The sequence below is a fragment of the Marmota monax genome, unplaced genomic scaffold (assembly GCF_021218885.2).
Source record: "Marmota monax isolate L192 unplaced genomic scaffold, Marmota_monax_Labrador192_F-V1.1 WCK01_AAM20220418_F8-fsc00028, whole genome shotgun sequence".
NCBI classification, from domain to species: domain Eukaryota; kingdom Metazoa; phylum Chordata; class Mammalia; order Rodentia; family Sciuridae; genus Marmota; species Marmota monax.
Genome location: NW_026694779.1, coordinates 132,975 through 158,819, shown reverse-complemented (window position 1 = coordinate 158,819; position 25,845 = coordinate 132,975). Strand labels below are relative to the sequence as shown.

At 49.9% G+C, this 25,845-nt stretch overlaps 1 protein-coding gene across 2 annotated transcripts; it reads left to right on the top strand.

The window, feature by feature from the left end:
* Positions 1 to 45: 45 nt before the first annotated feature.
* Positions 46 to 10,602, top strand: Chchd4 (coiled-coil-helix-coiled-coil-helix domain containing 4). 2 transcript variants are annotated; one of them, XM_046425463.2, is made up of 3 exons: positions 46 to 262; positions 7,274 to 7,372; positions 9,535 to 10,602. In XM_046425463.2, exons 1-3 carry the CDS (start codon positions 241 to 243, stop codon positions 9,834 to 9,836), a joined length of 423 nt encoding a protein of 140 aa, XP_046281419.1. In that variant the 5' UTR covers positions 46 to 240; the 3' UTR covers positions 9,837 to 10,602. The 2 variants fall into 2 exon arrangements, with proteins under 2 accessions (XP_046281419.1, XP_046281420.1); XM_046425464.1 differs by lacking the exon at positions 46 to 262 and adding an exon at positions 4,727 to 4,796.
* The last annotated feature ends 15,243 nt before the right edge of the window (positions 10,603 to 25,845 follow it).

Genomic DNA, 25,845 nt, shown 5'->3' with positions numbered 1-25,845 from the left:
CGAGGGGGAGCGCGGCCTGCCGGGAAGTGTAGTTCCTGGCTGAGGCGGTCGGGCTGCGGCTGGGAAGGCGCGGAGGCAGGCGCGCGGCGGGCAGGCCTGGAGGGGGCGGGTCCGCGCGGGCCTCAGAGCCGCCCGCCCTGCCCGAGGAGAGCGAGGTCACGGCGTGAAGGGGTAGGAGCCGCCGCCGCCGCCGCCGCCGCCGCCGCCGCTCGCGAGGGGCCGAGCGCCAGGCCCGCCGCCATGGCCTACTGCCGGCAGGAAGGTAGGCAGGGCGCGCTGCCATGGAGACCGCCCGGGAGGCCCGGGGGCGACGCGCGGGCCACTCAGTCCCCGCAGGTCCCCGGCGCCCCGCGACCCCGCGGCCGGCGCAGGCCACCGAGGCGACGCGCATGTGCCCTCCAGGGGACCCTCGGGGGCGGGCGGGGCGGCGGGGTCGTCCAACCCCGGAGTAAAGTCGACCAAATCGAGCCCCGAGGGGGACACGGGGTGGCCCAAGGTCACGGTGAAGCTCGAACCCGGACCCCAGAGGGGCCTGCACGTGGGAGGTCCCCAAACGGGCGGCGGGGCGGTCGCATCCGGTAACGGGACCTGCCGGGGACGCGTCCTGGTCGCCCCTGCGAGCACCCACGTGGTCCCCTTTGTACGGTTCAGGGACTGAACCCGGGGGTGCTCACCCCTGAGCCCCGACCCCAGCCCCTTTTATGTTTTATTTAGACACAGGGTCTCCCTGAGCTGCTTAGTTGCTCACTACAAATTGCTGAGGCTGGCCTCCAACTCGCGATCCTCCTGCCTCAGCCTCCCCAGCCGCCTTGCCTCTGCGCCGGGCTGCACACACCTTTTTTTTTGTTTTTTTTTTTTTTAACTGTCCTGGAAAGTTGCCTCGTGGGCCAGACCGTGCAGTGCTGGAGTAGTGGCAGCAGTGGGAGCATTTATTGAGCTCCAGCTGCATATCAGGCGCCATTTACGCTTTATAAGTCTGATCTCATTGACCTCTCAGCGACCTTGATAATTCAGGCTCTGTTATACCGCCCATATTTTATGGAGCAGTAAAAGTAAAACAGGTGGCTTGAGCAGAACCACAGAGCTGGAGGACTCCCAGACCTGGCAATCTGGTTCTAGAACCGCATTGTTCAACCCAGTTTGCGGTTTGGACCTCTCTGCTGGGAGGAAGTATCCCTTGGCCCTCCTCAGAGTGTCCCCCGGTCCCTCACTTCCTCTCTGTTTCCACCTGTACCCGGTGGCTCAGAAGAAGCCCCCTCTATGGTAAGGCCTGTGGTCACCTGAGCTGCCACCTAACCCCTCCTCCAGTCCTCAGTCCAGCCTGGGAGGTGGAGAGGCTGGACTCCATTCATTCCGCAGAGGTCACCAGGCACATTCTCGGGGCCAGAGAAGGCGGGTGATGGGTGCTTGAGACACCCATGGAGAGAATCAAAACTCAACTAGGGATTAACGTTTCTTGATCCTTTAAAAAATCCGTTGATTCGGGGGTTTAGGAAAATGATCTCAAACCCCTTCCTTTCCAACCTGCTGTGTGTCCCTCCAGCCTCTTCTGTCCCCTGCCTGGCCGCTCTCCCCTCTGGGTTTATTGCCTTAGCCAACTGTGTCCTTCCTCCCACCCCCTGTTGCTGACTCCTTGTCCTGTAAGATCAGCTCCCACGGGGGAGACCACCCAACCAGATGACCTGACCCCAGGGTAAATGGTGTTGTGGAGAAATCCGGTGGTAGCTGGTAAGGATTGAAACAGGGGCCTTCCTTGACCCTTTGTGACTTTCACATTCTAGATTTTCTGAAATTACCTTATTTTTTGTCTTGTGTGTTTTCTCCCGCCAACCTGAGAGCTAGCACCTTATAATAGGTGCTCAGATCTTCTTTGGGGGGTAGGGGTGGGGGACACCAGGAATTGAACTCAGGGGCACTCAAGCACTGAGCCTCGTCCTCAGCCCTATGTTGTGTTTTATTTAGAGACAGGTCTCCCTAAGCTGCTTAGGATCTAGCTTTGCTGAGGTTGGCTTTGAACTTGGGATCCTCCTGCCTCAGTGTCGCGAGGGGGCAAAATTGCAACGTGTGCAGTCGAGGGGAGAAATAAAGAGTGTGCACGTGCTTCTGCCCCTTTCGATGCTTTATTCTCTCAAATTACTCCATACAATTTCACTCTATAGGTTCTTAATCAAGAAAATGACAATCCTTAATGCCAGGCACTGCCATACACATAATGCATTCACAGCAAGCAATTCTGGATTAATTCTAGGCACTGCAAAGCCCACTTAATCATGACAGGCTGGTGACAGACCTTCCCTCTGCATGCTGACTTCAAAAGTCTCAGCCTTAGGCTTTAAGTCCAGCAGATGCACACGCACTCAGGCCTCAGTGACCAGGTCCAGACCAAGGCAGGCTTTTCCTGGTGCGGAGTGGACGACCCGTGGAGGAGAGGGTCCTGGGGAGGAGTTGGGGCTCTCACCAGGGTCCAGACAGGCTGTAGAGTTTGAGAGCCGTGAGGATCACGCAGAGGATCACTGATGACAAGTGATGGGACGTCAGGTGCTCAGGGCCCTCCAGCTGAGTGCATCCTTGTTCCGGCTGCTCATTGGCTCTATCATTTATACTGAATTTGGGGGCTTTTGACCCCCATTTCAGTCCTTACCAGCTCCCACCGGGTTTCTCTATTAGATCATTCACCCTGGGTCAGATCACCTGGCCTGGTGGTCTCCGCCCTGGTCTTCTGGCCTTTCCCTCTTACCAGGCCACGACAGCCCGCCAGGGCTTCACCCTGTTAATCAGGGGGAGGGAGGTGACTGTCTGAGGCCACACGGGGGCCTCTGTGGGTACCTGGGGACACTGCAGGTTCCCAACTGGAGTTTTACAGTGGAGTTGCCTGGGCTCAGGCCTCAGGCCGTCCTCACACTCAGCCTCCAAGCCCTGGGGATTACAGGTGTGTGTCACCTCCTGTGTGCCACCGCGCTCAGATTTTGATGCGATGACCTGTGCCTGCCCTCTGTCCTCAGTGAGTCATGGCTTGTGCACAATTATTGGGAGGCTCCCCAGCCTTCAGGTTGAAGGCCGCGGCTTGGCATTGAAGGCCACCTAGCGTGGGCTCCCTGGCCTTGGGCTGCCCACTCCTGCTAACGCAGAACCTGCCTTCTCCTGTTCAGTGTACAAACATTTATTGAGCACCTGTGGTGTGCCAGCCACTGGGCACGGGTAGCGAGGAAAGTAACTCTCTCTGTGCCTCCTTGGGTGGCACGGTGGAAAAGGTTGGATGACCACATTACCAGGTGATGGCGGTCACAAACCCTGGTAGGTGACATGGAGACAGTGTTGTGAGAGGCTGGGCAGGGGCTTGGTCAACACTTTCAGTCCTGACCTGGTGCCTTCGGGCTTTCCCATGGCGGGGACATTTCTTTCTGGAAGGCCTTGTCCCTGTCATCCTCCCCTAAGGTCTTGGTCGGGGACCTTGCCCTGGTGGGATCCCACCCATGGGCCTCCTCCTCGATGGCAGCGCATTTTGGGTTCGGGGCTCAGCGCAGGGTGGAGGAGGACGGCTCCCACTTCCAGATCTTTCCTGAGGCCTCTGGTTTGCCCGGGACTCTCCTGGTCTCCTGTGTCCTTGCCAGTTGATGCCATTGTCCCCTGAGTGGCATTTCTGGAGAGGGCAGGGGCCCTTCACTCCCTCTGTCTAACCCGTTTCTTGATTCTCACTGAGCTGGGGAGGGAGGGCGGGCGGGAGGCAGGACTGCTGGTGGCACCTGTTCTCTGAGACCCAGAATGTTCCTGTGACAAGGAGGCCGGCAGGGCTGGAGCCGACGGGTGCTGCAGCCCTCGGGTGCTTGGGGTCCCGATGTCACTGTGCGCCGCAGGGTGTCCTGTGCTTAGCCACGACCTGGAGACATGGATTCCTCTTTGGTTTGGCGTAGTCCTCTCACCTTGGAAACGAACTCGAGCCTTGGAATATTGTATTTCTCCAGGGAGGTCCTGAGAGAGCTCGTGGAGCCCTGGCCTGTCTGGTTACCTGACCAGTGACCATCTGTGACTCTAGCTCCGTCCTCAGGCAGGTCTGTTGAAGAGTCGGCGGCGCTGACTTTGCAGCACATTTCAGTTTTGCTCTTCTTGATGGTGCTGAGGCTGCCACTCGGGCCTGGCACTGCTGGGTGAGCGCTGTCCCTGGGCCTGGGCACATGCTAGCTGAGCTCCTCTGGGCGAAGACGATCTGCCCCTGTTGGGGACGGACAGGGGACGTCCTGATGGGGAGCACTTTGCATAGGGTGCAGGCCTGTAGGGATCAGCTGTCACTGCTGTGCCCCCACAGTCTGAGCGACGGGGTATCAGGGGTGCACAGGACGCCTCGCCCCTGGGGAGGGACAGGGGTCATCCTTGCATTGTGCTGGGCTGGTGAGCCCTCTTCCACTGTGTGTCCCTGTCCCCTGAGAAGCACAGACATGCCAGGCAGCTTGACTCGGCTCTTTTGGGGGAGGCCAGACTCCACAGATGCTTCCAGAACGTGACCGCGTTTGGACCTTTTGGGCCTCTGCATCAGATCTCGGTCAACAAAATTGCCAGAGCCCAGCTGTGAAGTGTGCGCCCGCTCTCCTGTGCAGCACAGCTGCAGGCGGCCGTTGCCAGGGTTACCGGGCGTGCTGACAGGGCCTGGCCAGGTTCACATCCTCCCCGGGCAGCAGGACACACGAAGTGTTGAGGCCCAGCCGGCCTCAGCGGGCAAAACCCAGGCGGGTGCAGGCCCCAGGCCATGTCACAGAGAGGCTCGCCTGCACTGCCCACCTGGTCCTGGAGACCCTGCGCAGGTGTGAGTGGGGAGGAGAGCACACTGGACTGTCCTTGTGTCCCCTGATTTGTCCTCATACACGTGTCACCCGACTTTGGCTTTCACCCTTCAGAGAGCCCCCTGTCTGCAGGCTGAGGGACGCTTTTGGAGGTAGCCTGAAGCCGCATTCCCCCGCCCTGCACTGGGATTGACCCCGGGTGCTGTCTGAGACAGCGTCTTGCTGAGTGGCTCAGGCTGGCCTCCAGCTGTGATTGTCCTTCCTTAGGCTCCTGGGTCACAGCTACTTTTTTTTTTAATTCTGTTTTATGACGGGGTCTGAGCTGCTCAGGCTGGCCTCCGCCTGGCCTCTACCTGGCCTCCACCTCCCGAGCAGCTGGGTTGACAGTGAGCACCACTACGCCAGCCCTGGAGAAGGCTTTTAAAGCACTACGTACCTCCTTGGCCTCAGCCGAGGGTCCCATCAGCCCAGCTGTCCTGGGATCTGGTGGGTAGTCAGTAGGGCTGCAAAATTTGGCCTTGTACTTTTTCTAGAATTTTCTAGAAGGATCCTCCTTGTTCACTCAGCAAGCTTTTCACTGCATTCTCAGCAGGGGCAGGGGTTGGGCTTCAGAGTCCCGGCAGGCAGTGCCCGGTGGTGCCAGGCCGCGGTCAGCCCTCAGGACTGGGCCTGCTGGGGGAGGGGATCGTGGTGTCTGGGCAGGATCCACGTGGACTTTGGAGCTCCCAGCCCTGGGAGCCTGGGCAGGTCACTACCCAGAGCCTCAGGTCAGCCCCATAAAGTTGTACCAGTCTGTAAGCCTGAAAGGGGGTCCTTTTCTCTTTCAAAACTGGGGAACCAGTAAGAAGACTGAGCTCCAGTTGGGGAGCAGAGGGGAGGTTTTTTTTTTTTTGTACCAGGGATTGAACTCAGGGGTGCTTGACCACCGAGCCCCCTCCCTAGCCCTAGTTGTGCTTTATTTAGAGACAGGGTCTCCCTGAGTTGCTTAGAGCCTCGCTGTTGCTGAGGCTGGCCTTGAACTCGCGATCCTCCTGCCTCAGCCTCCCAAGTTGCTGGGATGACAGGCGTGTGCACTGCTCCAGCCAAAGGAGACTTTTATTCTTGGTGAAGTAGGAGAAGAGGGAAGTAAACCCTCCAATGTGTTAGCACCCTGTGGGAGGAGGCTGCAGATAGAGGGCTAAAGGAATGAGGGGGCCCAGGTTAACAGGGGGGTGTTCATGGATTATAATAAAGCTGGAGGTCGTCCGGCCTCGCTGAGCCATCCCCACCTGGCCAGGTCCAGCCAGCCCTCCTGAAGACCCTCCTGTCCCCCAAGACAAGCAAGACCAGGGTGGGACAGAAACTCAGCGAGGCCAGGCAGTGCGCGACCAGGACAAGGTGCTGCTGTCCCCCTCTCAGGGTGGGGTGGGTGGAGAGACCAGCTGACGCCCAGGACCAGAAATGGACCAAGTCAGCCTGCCCTTGGGGACCGCGGGACAATGGATGACCCACCAGGCAGCGCTGGGGACAAGGTGCTCCCACGCACAGGGGAAATGGCTGCGGTCTCTGCTGGGGTCACCAGTGGCTAGAGATTTGGGGTGGGGTGCTGTTGGCGCAGCCAGGAGTCGCAGAGAGCAGCAGGGAGCTGGGTGTCCCCTGGTCATCTCGAGCCGTCACCTCCCTCTGGGCCTGGGATTTCCCCTGTCCTCAGTGGGTCGGGTGCTGATGAGGCTGTGCTGTATCAGGGTCACTGAAGGCCTGCTGTCTCTGTCCCTGTCTGGTGGGTCCCTGCCGCTGTCTGTGCTCACCGCCCTCCATTAGGAGGAGCTCACAGTGTGGCCCTGGCTTGGCTGGGGACCTCGGCATCAGAGCCAGGCCGAGACTCCGACCCTGAATGAGGGTTGAAGCCTGGCTCCCGTGCTGGCCGCTGACGTCAAACACACCAGCACTCTGGATCGCTCCTGTCCCCAGCGCTGCGCTTGCTGGGAAATAGCCCACAAGTGTCTTGACCCTGGTGTGCTCAGGCCACCTGTGTGTCAGCCTTCGGTGGCAGGTTCAGGTGTCCTTTCCCATCAGGTGGCTTCTCTGGCGCTGTGGGCCAGCAGGGTGGGTGGGGGCATGGCCAAGGTTGGGGGACACTGGGCGGAGCCCTGGAGTTCACAGGCGCTGTCCTGTCTGGGTTCCTGAGGGTCCTGGTCTGCAGTCCGTCTTGGTGGCCAGGGAGGCGTGTGCTGGTTACTGTTGGCACAGGTGGAGACTCGCGCCATCACATCTGTCTGGGTTTGGGGCCTGTGTCCCCTGGCTTTGCAAGGTGGGGTGTGTCTCCCTGCACCCCGATCCCAGTGGGATTGTGTCGCGCTCCTGGTCTTGGTTCGAGTGGCTGCTGGATCTTCCCCAGAGTGAGTGATGCGCTCCAGGTTGAAGGTCCCCCGGCAGGGGTTTGAGTGGCTCTTAGGGGCACCCAGTGCAGTCGCTTCTCTTGAGTGAAACATTTTCCTCCTCTTGTGTCCTAACACCAGGGAAAGATCGCATCATATTTGTGACCAAAGAAGACCATGAAACTCCCAGCAATGCAGAGTTGGTGGCCGATGACCCCAATGATCCATATGAGGAACACGGTGAGTGACGGGGGCTTTTGGCCACCCACAGGCACCTCCTGGGCTGAGGCTCAGTGTGGACACTTCCTTTCCCACCTGGTCCGAGCCGAGGCTGGGGTGGAGGTGCCATGTGGGCCCGGGTCGGCTTTGCAGGCAGCGCATCCTGCCTCTGCCCTCCTGGGGTTTGGCTCTGGCCTAGGTGGCCGATGGATGACGTCTCAGGGGTGGACGTCGGATTCGAGCAGTTGCAGGTAGGGAGAGGTGACAGGGATCTGTGTGCTCTGTCAAGTGACCACATTGCACTCTGCCAACCTTATCAGCAAGCAGTTGTGGGAATTGTCCTGTGAGGCTGCTGCAGTCCCCGCTGTCCCCTGTGAAGTGCTCCAGCAAGCACCTGGCGTGGAAGGATCACTTACAGACGGGCAGCTTCCAGCAGCAGGATTCAGCTCACCTGTCAGAGCCATTGACAGTGATGACTGGGGCCTAGGATGTCACTCTTTTTTTTTTTTTTTTTTGTCACCAGGGATTGAACCCAGGGGTGCTTGACCACCGAGCCCCCTCCCCAGCCCTATTTTTAATTTTATTTAGAGACAGGGTCTCACTGAGTGACTTAGGGCCTCACTTCTGCTGAGGCTGGCCTCCAACTTGCGATCCTCTTGCCTCAGCCTCCCCAGCTGCTGGGATGACAGGCGTGGGCCAGCTGGGTCCACTCCAAGGCTTTGGGTGTTGGACTTAGACAGAAAACTTAGCCAGTTCACCAGTCAGTAGTGCCCAGTTTGCCCACCAAAACCCACTTCTGAAAATAAAAACAATAAAAAGCCCAAACCCTTTCTGACATTCATGCTGAGCACTAACACGACTTGTGGTGTGAATTGGTGACAAATAGGACCCAAGAGCTGGCAGCTGACCCTGGAGTGGGGGGGTCCTGGTGGGAGGGGTTCAGATGCTGTCGCAAGTGTAGATAGTGCTGGGTGGGAATCTTTGTTCCTCAGATTAAAGCCCAGGATGTCTATGTGGCACCCTGTCGGGGACACTGGCAGGGACAGCTCTCATGCAAAGTGTCAGTGTCCTGAGGAGGGAGGACAGCCACAGGGGTAACTTGAGTCGGAGCTCTGTCACCTCCAGTGCTGTGTCTGCCTTTAGTTCCAAACGAGTTGAGCAGATTTTGATCCATGGAGACTCTGAAGGCCATGGACCAGGTTTTGTTGGGCTCTCCTGGGGGGGTTTAAACAGGTACCCCCGGCTGTGAGCCCCTGCCCTGTCCTGCTCCCCCACCTCTAACAGGCCTGGGTGTGGTCCTTAATGTCACCAAGCTCCCTCTCAGGGACGACTGGGCACAGGTGTCTTATCAGACTGAGCCTCCAGGGGGCAGCATTTGTACCCGTTCAGCCCCCAGGTCCCTGAGAAGTGGGGAGAAGTGGGGAGATGGGGGTCACACTGGGGCTCTGGCCGCAGTCCTGACTTGGACCCCGTGGTCACCAGGCGTGGCTCAGTGCACAAGGGCTGGTTTTGCTTTTGTCGGTTTGGGGTGCGCCCATCGTCACCCCACTTTATGAACGAGGAACAGTATAACAGGTCCCCTCATCCGTGAAGCTTCCCAGGTTAGGATTAAGAGGGGGGTTCAGCCGCGGACCCCGGGCACCAGGGCACGGTGCTGTGCTGGGACATGTCCTGGAGTGAAGGGTCCCTTGGAATCTTGGTGGCATTTTAGAGGCTCTCTTGAAGAGTGCTCTCCGTAGAAGACTATCAGAGCACCAGGGGGTGCTCTGCCATGGAGCCACATCCCCAGCTCCTGTTACTTTGAGACAGGGTCTTGCTAAATTGCTCAGGGCCCCACTAAATTGCTGAGGCTGGCCTCGACCTTGTGATCCTCCTGCCTCAGCCTCCCCAGCTGCTGGGATGACAGGTGTGCACCACCGCGCCCTTACAGTGACATCATCTAAGTGCTCCTGCGCTGGGAGGTGTTTTAGAATAGAGATGAGCATTGCCCGTGGAGAGGGATCCACGGCCACTCTGTCCAGCTGAGCCAGGGAACTCTGGACTCGTGCTAGGCATTTGAACTTGATCCAGATCCAAAGGTAGGTGCCCAGGGGAGCGCCTGCCAGGCCTGGGGGGCGGCTGACGTGGCACTTTCTGAGACCCTAGAGGACCTCTCACGTCTTCCTGCCATCTTCCTGTTGCAGGCTTGATACTGCCAAACGGAGACATTAACTGGAACTGCCCGTGCCTGGGGGGCATGGCCAGCGGCCCCTGTGGGGAACAGTTCAAATCAGCCTTTTCCTGCTTCCACTATAGCACAGAGGACATCAAGGGGTCAGACTGTGTGGACCAGTTCCGGGCCATGCAGGAATGCATGCAGAAGTACCCGGACCTCTATCCCCAGGAGGACGAGGAGGAGGAGGAGGAGAAGAAGGCAGCGGAACACGGAGAGCCAACGGCTCCCCCCGAGGCCACTGTGACCAAAGACGGGGTGGAGTCCAGCTAATGCAGGCCCTGAGGCCCCGGGTTCTAGCTTTTCGTCTGCAGAGTGACGTGGACCTTCTGCAGAGAGCCTTTGACTCACCCACCCTCCGAGAAAGTGTCTTTCCTGTCCTGCTGTGTGCACTGTAATGTACAAAATGACTCATGTCGATGATCGGGGTGACTTGGCCCCCGAACACCATGGGGTCCCAGGTAGGTGCGTCCCACACACGGCCATCCCCGAGGGTGGCCGCCCCTCTGACTTCTCTGTCAGGTTGCCCTGAGCTTTGCCACTGTCACACACTGTGCTGAACCTTCTCAGCAATCCCAGGTCACCACCCCGGAATGTTCCTGTGAGTGAGCTGATTTGATCTGATCCATCCTGTCCCTGTTAGTAGATCTTACTCCTCTTTGGGAAATGAAATAAAAACCAAAAAAACTCTATAAAAATGCTGGCGTGGGGCCGTCCCTGGTAGAAGAGGCCAGATGGTCAGGGCTGGATCTCTCAAACCGTCTTGCCTTTGGGTGTGCGAGGAGGGACTTCATTCCTGATGAATTTTGGTTCCTTTGTTTGCATTGAGCTCCGGGTTTCCCACTGTTAGAAGGTGCAGACTTGGATGTTGGGTTCCCAGCCTTTTGCTGGTTGTGCTGTCCGGAGCCCTGGCCGGGCCTGCTCACACGGGCTCTCTCTCTGGTCCGCTGCAGTCTTCTTGACAGGTCGGGACCTAACTGTTGCCAAGAGAGGACATGGTGTGAATGAAGTGCTCAATTAAAAGGAAACGTGATTCCTACCTGCGTCTGAGCGTGTCTCTTATTTTCACAAGTTGGGCATACTTTGGATATAAGGAAATAGGAATTTTGGAAAATTGCAGTTGAAATTCCTCTTTTAAAGATCCCGACAAACCGGGTTGAGTCTGTTAAAAATTTTCTACTGTGAATTCAAAGCCAGCTTCTTGGCTTCCTGCAGACATTGCAGTAGCCCCTGACAGGGGCCTCCTTGGCCTCCCTGGCCTCCCTGGCCTCCTGGACTTCCTGGCCTCCCTGGCTGGGTCAGATGAAGTGGTCATCCTTGTGGGCAACTCCAGCTCGCCAGACCTTACAGAATCACCCGAGGGATTTTGGGGGTAGGATTCGGTGGGCTGTCTTTGTAGGTCGTTGGATCGAGGGTCTGTGTTCCCCACTGGCTGATGGCCAGAGGCCTCAGTTCTTTGCCACATGGGCCTTGCCTTCACCAGTGCTTTGAACAAGAAGTCCCAAACCATCACCTGTCATCAGCCGGGTCCTGTGTCATTAATTCCTGTTTTGCTTGATGTCAATGTTGCGATTTTATGAGTCCAGCTTTTCCATTAAGGTTCTGGAAATTTCAGTCCATGCTATTCGGAGGATCTCAAGTTATCAGAAGCCTGTTTGATGAGAGTTGTGCAACTTTTCCATGAAACTTCTTAGAGACATGACACTCTAGGGTTATGTTGTTTGCAAAGAACTTTTAGTGAAAGCAAGAAGATTTCAGAACTGGGCACGGTAGTCCTCGCTACTCGGGAGGCTGAGGCAGAGGGGAGGCTGAGGCAGAGGACCGACCGCTGGAGGCCAGCTTGGCAACATAGACTGTCTTGAAAAAAACTAACAGAAAAACCCTAAATAACCATGATATAAAGGTCTGATAAGAGTTTGAATAATAACGATGACTGGAAATTTTGGTTATTTCTGTGGCAGACAACAATTTGACCTAATGATCGACTGCTAACATACAGTTTTGTAATGTACGTTACTAACCTTACAATGGAACTCAAATTTGAATATCATTTCTTATTCGATGATGTTTCCCACATAATTTTAGCATATCAAATAAGCCTTCTGAAGTGTTCAAATGTTAGTTTGTGGTTAAAAAATTTAAATGCTTTATTGAAATAGGATCACAGGTGTCAGTGTGTAGTTGATAAAAATGTGAATTTTTTTGGTATTGGGAATTGAACCAGAGACACTTAACCACTGAGCCACATCCCCAGCCCCCCCCCCCCTTTTTTTGTTTTTTGAAACAGGGACCTGCTAAGTTGCTTAAGACCTTGATAAGTTGCTGAGGCTGGCCTTGAACTTGTAATCCTCCTGCCTCAGCCTCCTGAGCTACTGGGATTGTGGGCATGCGCCACCGTGCCTGGCACAAAAGTTAATCTTAATAAAACCTTATAAATGAATCCATCAGTGTTCGCTCTGACCACTCAAGAGATTTTCATAATTTTATAAAAACCTTTTTAAAGACCCATCAATCTTACCTAATTTTTTGTTCACTCTTATGATTCTCTTTCAACAAAAAATACATCTTGTTTTTAATGGTTTTTCATCAAAAATACTTCCTGCTTTCTTTGTACACTTTGCATATAGAATTCTTTTATTGCTAGCAATTTTGATTCTATAAAGTAGGACTTCTAAATTTAGTAGCTATAAGTTCTAGTTAAAACCTAGGAGGTAAGCAGTTTGAACCAGTCCAATTTATAAATACACACTGTGTAATTTCTAAAAATGTGTGTTTACTCGTAGGAGAGTTTTTTTCAGTGATACACAGGACATACTTACTGAGGATCCAAATATATTTTATTTCTACATGAAATTTAAGAAACCAAAAGTAAATAAGCTTAAACCTGTGTTGAGTACTGATAATGTTGCTGCATTTAGAAATGACCTGGGTAGTCCATGAATAACCATCTAATTTAACTTAGAAAAACTCTTGAGGGTATAATTACTTGAAAAGGTTTTGGAAGTCTTTTTTATTAATACGTATAACTTTTAGTTGTCAATGGGCCTTCATTTTATTCATTTGTATGTGGTGCTGAGGATGGAACCCAGGGCCTCACACGTGCTGGGCAAGCGCTCGACCACTGAGCCCCAGCCCCAGCCCAGTTTTACATTATTACTACAATTGCTCATTAGCTATAACCACCAAACATGACCCTGAAGTTAAATAGGTATTTTATCATCAATCACTTACACTGACCCAGTGATGTAGGTGTCACCTGTTAAAGATTCACCCAGGTCACCTGGAGCTGAGAGAGCCTCTGGGTTGGTTATTTAAATCATGAGGGTTCACTGATGTCCAAGTCAGCTGGTGCCGCCAAGACCTCACAGACACACAGAGACAGAACTGTAGACAGAACCCCACATGCCTGAACCCTGGGGTCCATGAAGACACAGGAACCCATCTTTCAGCTTCCGTGAGATGTTCAGCCACAGAACTCACTAGTTTAGAAGGACAGTGGGGTCCAAAGGGTGCAGAAATGGAGCAGGTGGATCTTTTCCAGGCTAAAGAAGACCAGGTAGGGAGCTTGACCTCTCAGAGCCACAGAGAAGGAGCCCAAGTTCTTCCCAGAGGTGTTCTGGGGTCCTTTAAGCAGGGCATGCAGAGGATGGCCAGGGTGACAACATCTTAGGAATCCCCTACAGGGTTGGATCAGAGCCTGCAGAGACCTGCTCAGAAGCATTTGCAGCTCTGGGGACTCAGGCTTGTAAGTGTCCCAGGCAGGTGTGGCTTGGAGCACTAGGTCCCCACCCGTCAACCCTGCCCCTCTCCCCCCAAGGACCGAGGCAGAGGCCCAACAGGGAAATGCCACAGCTCTAGGCTGCCCAGTCCTCCCATGGGGCACCTCCCTGTGAGGCCCCCTGTGGCCACGTAGATGTCCCCTCAGCCACCCAGCTAGTGTTATTTATGGTTTGGTTTGGTTTTGGCCACCAGTGGCCACTCACTTCCTGTTTGTCTCTTCCTGTGGCTGCCAGAACTCTGAGGGTTCCTCTGGGTTGTTTTTTGATCCACAGATCTCAAGGGCTTGAGGGGGAATTGTACATGATCCTCCGCAAGTGAGGGCACCCAGAAAGGAAGCAGACAGGGATCGGGGTCAGGTTAGCTTGACTTTATTAAAAGTTTTCCTGTTAAATAGGAACCAAGATCATAAATTGAAGTAGGGTGTGTGCGTGTGTGTGTGTGTGTGTGTGTGTGTTTTCAGTACTAGGGACTGACCAGGGCTTCACACATGCTAGGCAAGTGCTCTATCATGGAGTGATGTCCCCAGGCCTTAAAGTATTTTTTCATTGATTTTGAAATGTCCCAGCCTGGACTGGAACTTGTGATCCTGCTGCCTCAGTCAAGTAGCTGGGATCAGAGACTGTACTCCCAGAGAAGTCCGACACGTGATAGGAACACACTGACTTTTTGCTGATGGAATGATGTTGATAAGATTTGTTTCAGCGTAAGATGGAGGGTTAGTGGGTCCAGAGGAACACATTGATGATATCTGAAGTAATGACTATGTGTCTGATATTATCAGGTACATATATGAATGTCTTATATGTATCTGATAATATGAGAACGTTAGTGTCTTTGTTTATATTTCAGAATTTTCTATGATACAAAGTTTAAGAATCAGGAAAAATATCGTAAGAAGGTAAAGAAAAATTTCAAACTGGGAGAAGATATTTATATAGAACACATATAGTTTGCAGATAATTCATATACAGAATATCTACTGGGCTCCTTGTAAGAAAACTACAAAGAAACACATTGGAAAATGAGCAAAAGACCGAAGTCTAGTGAGAGAAAAGGAAACGCATGCTTTTTTATGCACTGTATGAGATATTTTTGCTCATTGATATGTTTATGCTCATAATATATTTATGCTCATTACTAACGAAGGAAATAAGATGAGACACAACTTGAGACTCACAAGATGGGGGAACGTCTTCGGTCACAGTCTTGACTAAAATGAAAACACACACCGCCAGTCTAGGAGGTGAATTTATAGAATCATGTGGAAAAAAAAGTGGCATAAACAAATATAAATAAACACAGGCATGATTTAGGAACGAGCAGATGGTCTCAGTGGTAGGCACTCTAGAGAAGTTATCACCCGTGACCAGGAGATGTCCAGAGTGTCCAAAGGACCCTTGTCTCCAGGTTCATGGTCTAAAAGAATAAACTCAGGTTCCTTGGGTTTTGTTTTGGAACATTTGTAGGGTACTGTGGGGACAGGTGCATGCAGTACTGCATACGTGGCATGCTAGGGGCATCTGAGTGGCAGGCCACTCCCCTGGTGCTGGGCATGTGAGCGGCAGCCCTGGGCATGAGGCCTTGTGTGGCAGTCCCTGCACTTCTCCACGGCCCACTCCTCGACTGGTCTCTGCAAGGACAGTGAGCAGACATTGAATTGGTGGCTGCCTATAATCCACTTAGCTACTGCCTGAGTGTGTACACATGGTAACTGTGCAATAAAGTCAGACCTCTTCCTGCTTCCGGAGGACTTAATGAGTGACTTTGCCGCCACACTCTCCTCTACCATGTTCTGTGGATGAGAGAGGGTCCACGCAGGGGATGGGCCTAGCTCCGGTTTTTCCATGTGGATAGCCAGTTCCCCACCATGTTCGCCGCTGTTGAAGGGCTGTCTCCACAACAGCACTCACACGTGTGGGTGAACCTGTCTCTGGGCTCTCCCTGGGCTTCACTGGTATAGACCTATGTGGACGCCACATGGTTTCATTTACATAACTTGAAATTACACTTGATACTTTTGTGCTCTCACCATACTCTTCTTCTTTTCATCTTCTCTCCCGATTTCTTTCTCATTTTTCTTCTCTCTCCAATTTTCACTGGTACTTGGGCTCGTTGTTATTTGACATTTATTTCAGATCAGATTGTAAATTTCTAGTGATAGCTGTTGAATTTTGGTTGTTTATTAATTCAGAAGAGATTTTTTTTATCCATGAAGATAGTATACCTCTTAGTTTATTTCCGACTTCATTTCTATTTCTATTTTCTACTTAGTTTTGCAGATATCTGTGCTAGATCCCTTGGAAATTTTTCTACTAGTATGAATGGTATTATTTTTTAAAATTAGATTTACCGTCATATACATGGTAGAGGATAAGATCATTGCTGATGAAGTGTTTATCCTAGCTGTCTGGTTGAATCAATCCATTATTTCTACAAGTTTCTTATCTCTCCTGTTAAGAGAATCTTAGGAGGTGAAAAAAGAAATGAAAAACGTGATTTTCCATTCTAACGGATTTAGGTTTAAAATTTTTTTTCTAGTATGTTTACAAACTCCCTTACGATATTGAATAATTGTAAGGGAGTTTGTAAACTCCCTAGTTTTGCTAATGACTTTATTTATTTTTCTAGTAGTGGGGATAGAATCCAGGGGTGCATCCTCAGTCCCTGCTGGTTTTCATTTTGAACCAGGGTCTTGCTAAGTTGCTGAGGGTCTCCTAAATTCCATTTTTGGGGTAGAAAATGGCCACCAGTTACAGAAGGGGTCTGTGTTTTATAGTTCACGGTGAGTGTGGCTTAGTCATTGGAGATAGAAGCAGAATGTGTTGGTTTGGGCAGTCAGAAAAAAAGTTGTAAAAAGTCTGAAACTCATTGTTATGGGAAGGAATGAAAGTGCAGAGCCTGGTGCCGATAGGACACCAAATGTACAAAATTACAACAGATTACACCAAGACACATTTTCATTATAGTGTGTCTTGGTGTAGATCTGTTGTAATACACATCTAGCATACAGAATAAGGATAGCATTTTAAAGGCCCCAAGAGAGAAAATCACATTACCCTCAAGGGAAGACCAATTTGGATCTCAGCAGATTTTTCAACCCAGACTCTCAAAGCCAGGAGATCCTGGGCAATATAGACCAAGCTCTAAAAGATGCTGGATTCCAACCAGGAATCTTACATTCAGCAAAATTCAGCTTCAAGTTTGATGATGAAATAAAAACCTTCCACAATCAACAAAAGCTAAAAGAATTTGCAGAAAGAAAGCCTGCACTACAGAACACTCTTGGCCAAGTATTCCACGAGGAGGAAATGAAAAACAACGATGAAAATCTGCAAAGGGAAGAACTACAATAAAGGAAAAGCCAACCAAGGGAGAAACCAAGTCAAACTAAATACCAAAAATGAACAAAAATGACAGGTAATATAATGTATGTCTATTTTAACCCCTTTTAATAAACTTTTACACATAAAAATTCTAACAATATCATCTTATTTTTCAGGTTTTTGCTTATTTTGTATTTTTTTTGTTTTCTATGTCTCTTCATAAAGTTTCACAAATATTTTTCTTTAAAAGTTTTAGCATTTTATATGTTATATTTTAATATATAATTAATCTAGTATGTGTATATACAGTGCCTGTGATAGGAGGTGAGGTGTAGTTTACTTTCTTATAATTAAAAAACTTTAATTATAAGAATGTGAAATCTTTTTCATTCCAGAATGAAAAAGATCAATCAGGTTAAATTTTTTTTTTAGAGAGAGAGAGAGAGAGAGAATTTTTTAATATTTATGTTTTTAGTTTTCAGTGGACACAACATCTCCATTTTATTTGTATGTGGTGCTGAGGATTGAACCCAGCGCCCTGCGCATGCCAGGCGAGTGCGCTACCACTTGAGCCACACCCCCAGCCCAGGTTAAAATTTTTTTTAATAAGGTACTTATAAAGGTAAGGGCAAGGTTGAGGGAAACCAACACATTTTGTGAAGCCCCTTTCCTTCCGTAGACTTGGAGAGGTGGGAGGTGAAAGAAGAGAGAGCCATTATGAAAACCTTGTAGGAGAAGGTGACCTAACTAAAATCATTCCCACCCAAAGCATGAACTCCCAGTCTAATAGAGTCTTACGGAGAGGAGGAAGCACCTCGCTCTCCTCTGGTACATTCTAAGTTCATCTCTCTGGTGTCCCTTTCTGATGGATCTCAACAAGAAACCATATAAAAGGGGATTTTATCATGCCACCTACAGCATATGTCTCACCAAAAGGCATATGCATATGGCAGCCACCGTTACTTGAAGCCACTGAGTGTTTGAAATGTGTCTGGTGTGAGTGGAGGTGTGCGATGTGTTCAGTAGACATTAGATTCCAAAGAATTACGAGGACAAACAAAATGAACATGAAATATCTTAGCTACTTAGTTAGTCGCAGTAATTGGGACTAACGATGATTTTCTTCGCAAATTTTGTTGGTGATCCATTGGGTTAAATGAAAATATATTAAAATGAATTTCTCTATTTGTTTAAAAAAACAGAAGTAAAGGAGACCAGGGTAACATGTTCTGTATCTTGACTGTAGTACTCTGTATCCACATATATGTATGTTGTCATTTTTTTTATATTTGTGTGATCAAAATTCATATAACTGTAAACTGAATAGGGAAAATTGTACCATATTTGAATTCTATTTCAAGAAATGTGACTTTAAAAAGAAAGTAAAAAGAAATTTAATACACATGCTGTGAGATAGAATTCCTTGTGAAGAAAAATGTTCACACAAGTAACATTAAAGGACTAATTAGCGAGAGCTGGCAAGATGGCGGAGCAGAGGGGACCCCACTACTGGGGTGACTCCAAGTGAGGGGTGGACGCTTTCCCTCACAGGGGCTCCCATTCACGAATTTAAGCTTTATGGAGCCTGTGACAGATTTTATTATTATTATTTTTTGTTCTTTTTGTGATGCTGGGGATTGAACCCAGGGCCTTGTGCATGCAAGGCACTGCAACAGGATTTTAAACAGCGGTTTGTTGCAAGCACAGCCCAGAACGCGGGAAGTCCCGAGTCACTCTTGTGCGGGAGGCGGAAGCTGGGCGCCGGAAGCCGGAAGCCGGGCGCCGGAAGCCGGGCGCCGGAAGCCGGAAGCCGGGCGCCGGGCGCCGGAAGCCGGAAGCCGGGCGCCGGAAGCCGGCCGCCGGAAGCCGGCCGCCGGAAGCCGGCCGCCGGAAGCCGGCCGCCGGAAGCCGGCCGCCGGAAGCCGGCCGCCGGAAGCCGGCCGCCGGAAGCCGGCCGCCGGAAGCCGGCCGCCGGAAGCCGGCCGCCGGAAGCCGGCCGCCGGAAGCCGGCCGCCGGAAGCCGGCCGCCGGAAGCCGGCCGCCGGAAGCCGGCCGCCGGAAGCCGGCCGCCGGAAGCCGGCCGCCGGAAGCCGGCCGCCGGAAGCCGGCCGCCGGAAGCCGGCCGCCGGAAGCCGGCCGCCGGAAGCCGGCCGCCGGAAGCCGGCCGCCGGAAGCCGGCCGCCGGAAGCCGGCCGCCGGAAGCCGGCCGCCGGAAGCCGGCCGCCGGAAGCCGGCCGCCGGAAGCCGGCCGCCGGAAGCCGGCCGCCGGAAGCCGGCCGCCGGAAGCCGGCCGCCGGAAGCCGGCCGCCGGAAGCCGGCCGCCGGAAGCCGGCCGCCGGAAGCCGGCCGCCGGAAGCCGGCCGCCGGAAGCCGGCCGCCGGAAGCCGGCCGCCGGAAGCCGGCCGCCGGAAGCCGGCCGCCGGAAGCCGGCCGCCGGAAGCCGGCCGCCGGAAGCCGGCCGCCGGAAGCCGGCCGCCGGAAGCCGGCCGCCGGAAGCCGGCCGCCGGAAGCCGGCCGCCGGAAGCCGGCCGCCGGAAGCCGGCCGCCGGAAGCCGGCCGCCGGAAGCCGGCCGCCGGAAGCCGGCCGCCGGAAGCCGGCCGCCGGAAGCCGGCCGCCGGAAGCCGGCCGCCGGAAGCCGGCCAGCAGCACAGCCCGGAAACCCACAGCAGACGGTCAGAGGTGGGTGCTGCGAAGTCCTGGCAGCGTGGAGACGCAAGGTTACAGATCCTTTAGGGCTGGAGCGTGATAGACTGTGACCCGTGTCACCACAGGTCGCAGGACTAAGGACCGAATTCTGGACTTAGTGGAGGAACAGCCCAGCTCCCTTCTCCTCACCGGAAACCCCAGTGCGGAAGTGGGCGGGGGAGTCGCCATCTTGGAAGGTTACCTCATCAGCTTTGGGTGTGTAGAACAGACAGCGCAATGGGCGTCGGAACAGGTGAGCGAGTCCCAGCCCCCCGCTACCCACCTGGGATAACTCAAAACCCTCTCACCCGCTCTCAGTGGGCGTGGCTATCAGAGGGAACTCACAGAACAGGTTGTTGGTCTCCAACTCCCCCTCTCCCCAGCCATGATGACTTGGTGACGACCCAACGCAGAGACGGCGCTCAGTTGATCAGGAGCATGGGGCAGTCAGGGTGTCATAAGCCCAGAGTGAGCCCAGGGCTGCAGAGAAGAGTCCCAGGAATTGGGGTCTGGTGGGCAGGAGAGGGGAGGGGGATAGAGACCCGGACTGGAGAGGCATGCGGCAGGGGAGGGAGAGCCGCCCCACAGGGAGTGCTTCCCCACCCTGAGGGCAGAGACCCAACCTGGAGTGCACAGCGCCACCTCCTGGAGGAGAAGAAAACAGAACTCTAAGAGCACATTTTTTTTCTTTTTCCTTCTTTCCTTTTTTTCTTTTTATCTTTTTCTTCTCTCTTTTCCTCTCCTTTTTCATTCCTTTCTATTTCTTCCCCTCCCCCCTTTTTTTTTCTTCTTTTAGTTTTACTTTTATTCCTCCTTTTCTTCCTCTCCCAACCTCCCAACTGTTACCATTTCTACTGCATGTAATTTACTAAATACAAATAGGTGATTGTTTCTATGCTTCTTATTGTCCTCCCACATAATTAGCTACCCCAAAATACCTCCTGGCTATTCTCCTGCTAATAACCCCATTCATTAGCATCTCCTCCAAAGTATCTAAGATAGATTAACCCCATACCCTCACATCTCTCCCCCTAAGCATGAAGTCCTACGCCCAACCCTCAGTTCTCTATATGCCACCAGAAAATGTATGCCTTTGATGAAGCTAATGAATATATTTTAAATTATAATTGAATCCAACATCTCTAGACATTGTCTTCCATCACAAAGGAGAGATCTGGAGCTATACAACAGCTATACAAATCTATAGGGGAAAATAATAGCAAAAGTCACACAGAGCTGGAAATAAATGTGAGCAATGAAAAAACAAAGAAAGAAAGGGCCACAAACAATGCAGGACAATTCAACAATAGAGGAGATAACAGCTACAACAGAAAGAATGTCAGATAAAGATTTCAGGTCATACATGGTTCAGATGATCTGGAGTCTCAAGGAAGATACTAGACTGCTGGGTTTCTATTCTCACAACTAAAAGGCTCAGGGGTCACTCCAGTTGAACTGGGCTAATTGGGCTGCACAAAATAACCACACAAGAGACACAAATACCTTTTTCTTTGGTGTTGCAGTGATGGCTCCTCTGACCTTAAGGGTCCGCAGGAAGAGAGCACGAGCTGACCCCTTTTATTGAGGAGAAGCTATTCAGATGAGGCAAGGGTCAGGTTTCAGGGGGCTGAGTCTATCTTCATGTTGTCCACTGTCAGCAGGTTGACTGACATCTGGGTAGGCCACACCCAAGGGCACAGTAAGAGAAGGGGACACACACAAGGCACTTCCATGAAAGATTGTACCCTAAACAGGATAAGGGGTAATATTACAAAGGAACAGGTGAACATAGCTTCACCCACGGGGCTGTAGCAAGACACAACCATGCACAAGACACTGACCATCAAACCCAAGAAGGGTGGGGAAAGCTCGGCCATATTTCTGTGACTGAGGGCCTCAGCACCCAGCCAGGGAATGTGACTCAGTCACATGCAAGGTTGGTCTCCCACATTAGACAGCAAATGCAGACAATGAAAGATCACTTTGACAATGCATTACATGAACAAACCCAAGAAGCAAAAGAGCAACCCTACAAAAAAACCAAACAGAAATCCTGGAAATGAAGGAAATAATAAACCAAATTAAAAACTCAAATAAGAGTATCAATAGCAGAGTAGAACACTTAGAATATAGAATATCAGACACTGAAGACAAAGTATATCATCTTGAAAAGAGTGTAGACTGCTCAGAGAGACTGATAAGAAAACACAAGTAGAACATCCAAGAAATTTGGGATAGCATCAAGAGAGCAAATTTAAGGGTTATTGGGATAGAGGAAGGTATAGAGGTCCAACCCAAAGGAATGAGCAATCTGTTCACTGAAATGATTTTAGAAAACTTTCCAGACATGAAGAATGAAATGGAAATCCAAATCCTAGAAGCCTACAGGACGCTGAATGTGCAAAATCACTAGAGATCCACACCAAGACACATAATAATGAAAAGGCCCAACATACAGAATAAGGAGAGAATTTTAAAAGCCAAAGAGAAAGGAAGCAGATTACATATAGGGTAAACCAATCAGGTTAATGGCCGATCTTTCAACACAGACATTGAAAGCTCAAAGATCCTGGAACAACATGTTTCAAACGCTGAATGATAAAGGTTTCCAACCTTGAATTTTGTATCCAGCAAAATTAAGATTCAGGCTTGAAAATGAATTAAAACTTTCCATGATAAACAAAAGTTAAAAGAATTTCAAGCTAGAAAACAGGCACTAGAAAACATCCTTGGCAAAACATTACACGAAGAGGAAGTGAAAAATAACAACGAAAACCAACAGTGGGAGGTAGTTCAGTAAAGGAAAAACTAATCAAAGAGGAAAAACAAATCAAGTTAAATAAGAAAAATAAACAAATATGGCTGGAAATACAAGCCGTATCTCAATAGTAACCCTAAATGTTAATGGCTTAAACTCACCCATCAAAAGACACAGGCTAGTAGACTGGATTAAAAAAAAGACCCAACAATATGCTGCCTTCAGGAGACTCATGTCATAGGAAAAGACATACACAGACTGAAGGTGAAAGGTTGAAGAAAATCATACCACTCACATGGACTGTGGAAGCAAGCAGGGGTTTCCATACTCAAATAAAGTAGACTTCAAGCCAAAGTTAATCAAAAGGGATAAAGATGGACACTACACACTGCTCAAGGGAACCACACACCAACAAGACATAACACTCATTAGTATAAGTGTCCCAAACAACAGTGCAGCTATGTTCAAACAAACTCTTCTAAAGTTCAAGAGTCAAATTGACCACAACACAATAATCATGGGAGATTTTAACACACTTCTCTCACCACTGGACAGATCTTCCAAACAAAAATTGAATAAAGAAACTATAGAACTCAGTAACACAATTAATAACCTAGACTTAGTTGACATATATAGAGTATACCACCCAACATCAAGTGGATACACTTTCTTCTCAGCAGCACATGGATCCTTCTCAAAAATAGACCATATACTATGCCACAGGGCAACTTTTAGCAAATACAACCATGCATTTTATTATATCATAATGGGATGAAATTGGAAATCAATGATAAAATAAGGAAGAAAAATTCCTACATCATATGGCGAATGAACATTATGCTACTGAATGAATAATGGGTTACAGAAGACATCAAAAAGAAAATTAAAAAATCCTTAGAGGTAGTTGAAAACACAGACACAACATATCAAAATCTGTGGGACACTAGGAAAGCAGTACTAAGAGGAAAATTCTCTTGCATGGAGTTCATTCCTTAAAAGAATGCCAGATGTATTCTCTGATATAAGGGGGGTGACTCAAAATGGGGTAGGGAGGAAGAGAATGGGAAGAAGCTCACCTCTAGATAGGGAAGAGGGGTGGGAGGGAAAGGGAGGGAGAAGGGGAATAGCATGGATGGTGGAAGGAGACCCTCATCGTTATACAAAATACATGTATAAAGATGTGGTGTCAACATACCTTGTATACAGAGATATGATAAATTGTGGTATAATGGTGTATTAAGAATTGTAATGCAAAAATAAATAAATTAATTAATTAAAAAAAATAAAAGAAAAACCTAGAAAAAAATCTAGAAAAACTAGAGATAATAGAAAGACATCTCAATATTTTAAACCTATCTAGGCTAAGCCCAAGGCCAACATCATTCTAAAATGAAAAAACTTGAAAACCTTCCCTCTGAAAACTAGAACAAGACAGGGATGCCCTCTTTTGCCAATTCTATTTAATATAGTTCTTGGAATTGTAGCCAGATCAATTAGAGAAACAAAATGAATTAAAAAAAAAACCCACATGGACAGGAAAGGAGAACTGTGACTGGATTTAGTTATACTGGTTACAGTGGGCAACTACGTGTATATTGGTCCCATGATAAGCATGCTGGCTATCTAGGGGTATGTTTTGAAGAAAATACAGCATATGGGGGGCATAGACCAGCCAATCGTACTGGACCCTGGAACCCTTAGCAATATGTCCAAACAGTTATTAAAATGAGACTTTCTCTAACAAGCCAGTCATTGCCCCAGAACGTCTGCCAATACCTTACTGTCCTAATCATTCTATAATAGAATTTGGCACCTTTCCTAAATGGATAGACTGTGCAGATGTCTTGCCAGTACAACAAAAAGGCTCTAGAAATAGTGGATATATTTTAGACTGTTCTCCAAGAATTGACAAAAGATAATCACTTAAGGATGCCATGATCCCTGAGGTTTTGTTGGTAATATCCTACCCTTCAGTGAAGGCGGTATCCAGAAAGTTGTTTGGAGCTTAATTGCAGCCTCAGATTTCCTATGTTACACTGACAGCCCTATGCCTGACTTTGTAGGCAGGGGGTGTAAAGAGGGTTCCTGGTATGGCCTGCAGGCCTGTGTTCAATCTCCTTATGCTTTAATTACTGGAAATGTGAGAGTTAAGAGAACGGATGATAAATATCTTGTAGCCTGTAAAACTGCAATTTACCTAATTGCATCTCTAGATATAACAGAGGGAAAGGAATATTAATCCTTCACCAGTCTTCCTTTGTCTTACTACCAGTCAACATTTCAGAGCCATGGTATGCTGATGCTGGTGTTCAAGTTTTACAACAGACACATGCTCAGGTGACCAGACTTAAGCGAGCTCTTGGACTCATAATTCTTGATTATAATTTTTAAAATTTAATTTAATTCATCACTCTACAGTTACAGCCTCAGTGGCTATATCTCAGAACATTCAACATGCAAATTTTCTTAATGATTTGGCTCAATATACTTCCAAAGCCCCCAATAATCATAAATATTGATGAAAATATTGAAAGAAATTGAATGCCTTAGAAACTTCTGTCATAAATATTGGTAATGAGCTTTCTGTTCTCAAGTTTAAGGAAAGGTTTAAATGCCATCTGACTATGAAGGTCTGTGTTTCTGCAGCCAAATATAAGGCTTCTCAATGGGTTTGAGAAAAGGTTAAATCATCTAATGGGCATTTGGCATAGCAAATAATAGTAGCCTGGATCTTATGGAGTTACATCACAACATCCAGGATATTCAAAAAAGAAAAATTGATCTTATGGATCCTACCTCTCTAACTGGAAATACTTCAAGAATGGAATGGCTTTAACCCTGGAAACAGACTGAAACACTCTGCATGGTATATGATTGGAATGAGATGTTTGCTCCTAGTTCTTTTTTGTATTGTGTATTGTGACTCTCAGAACAAGAGTCCGGGAACTTGAAATAATGGCTCATCATTTTCTATTGCATAGTAAAAAGGGGGACTATGCAGGTTGCCACCCGTGAATTACTTGAGGGTCTAAATCATGGAGATTTAGGTCTAACCGTGGGAACTATCCCCAGCTCCCCAGAGTGCACTAGATGGCCCAAGGCACATGACCCTATCCCTGCTCTACCAGGAAGACCCCTCTTCTAGCTCTGAAGTTGGGCGTGACCCACTGGAAACTGCAAAGCCCACCTTCTACCTTATTTGGCAAAGAACATTCCATGGAAAACCTTTGATATTCCCTGATATAAATAAAGCAAACAGGGGCTCCATTTTGCTCTTTTGAGTGTGGAAGCTTCATCCCTAAGATTGGCTAGCCCATCCCGCCCCCGCTTTTAAAATTACTTTCTGTAAATCTGTGGGGTATTTTTGTCCCGTGCTTTACCTTTCTTAGCTTTTATTTTGCAGCCAGACCATTCCACCAAGAGAAACTCTATTTTTACCACCTTCATGATCCTCTTACTGTTGTAGGGACAAACGAGGCCAGGCACTGAAGACAGCAGGAAACAGTTTTATTTGGCTGCAGCCAGGTTCAGAGGGCACAGCTTTTGCTGTAATCAATCAATCCCCTGAACCCCGAGTTCAGGGAGTTTCAGAGTTTTATACCCAGTGTGTAAGGGGAGGGGCTCAGAAGTTCACAGTCTGCAGAAGTTCACATAAAAGCAGCTTTTTCTTTCACTGTTCTGGGCAGGTAGGGGAGAGCTTCATCTCCCCTGTCTTTCCTCCCCCTGCCAGCTGTT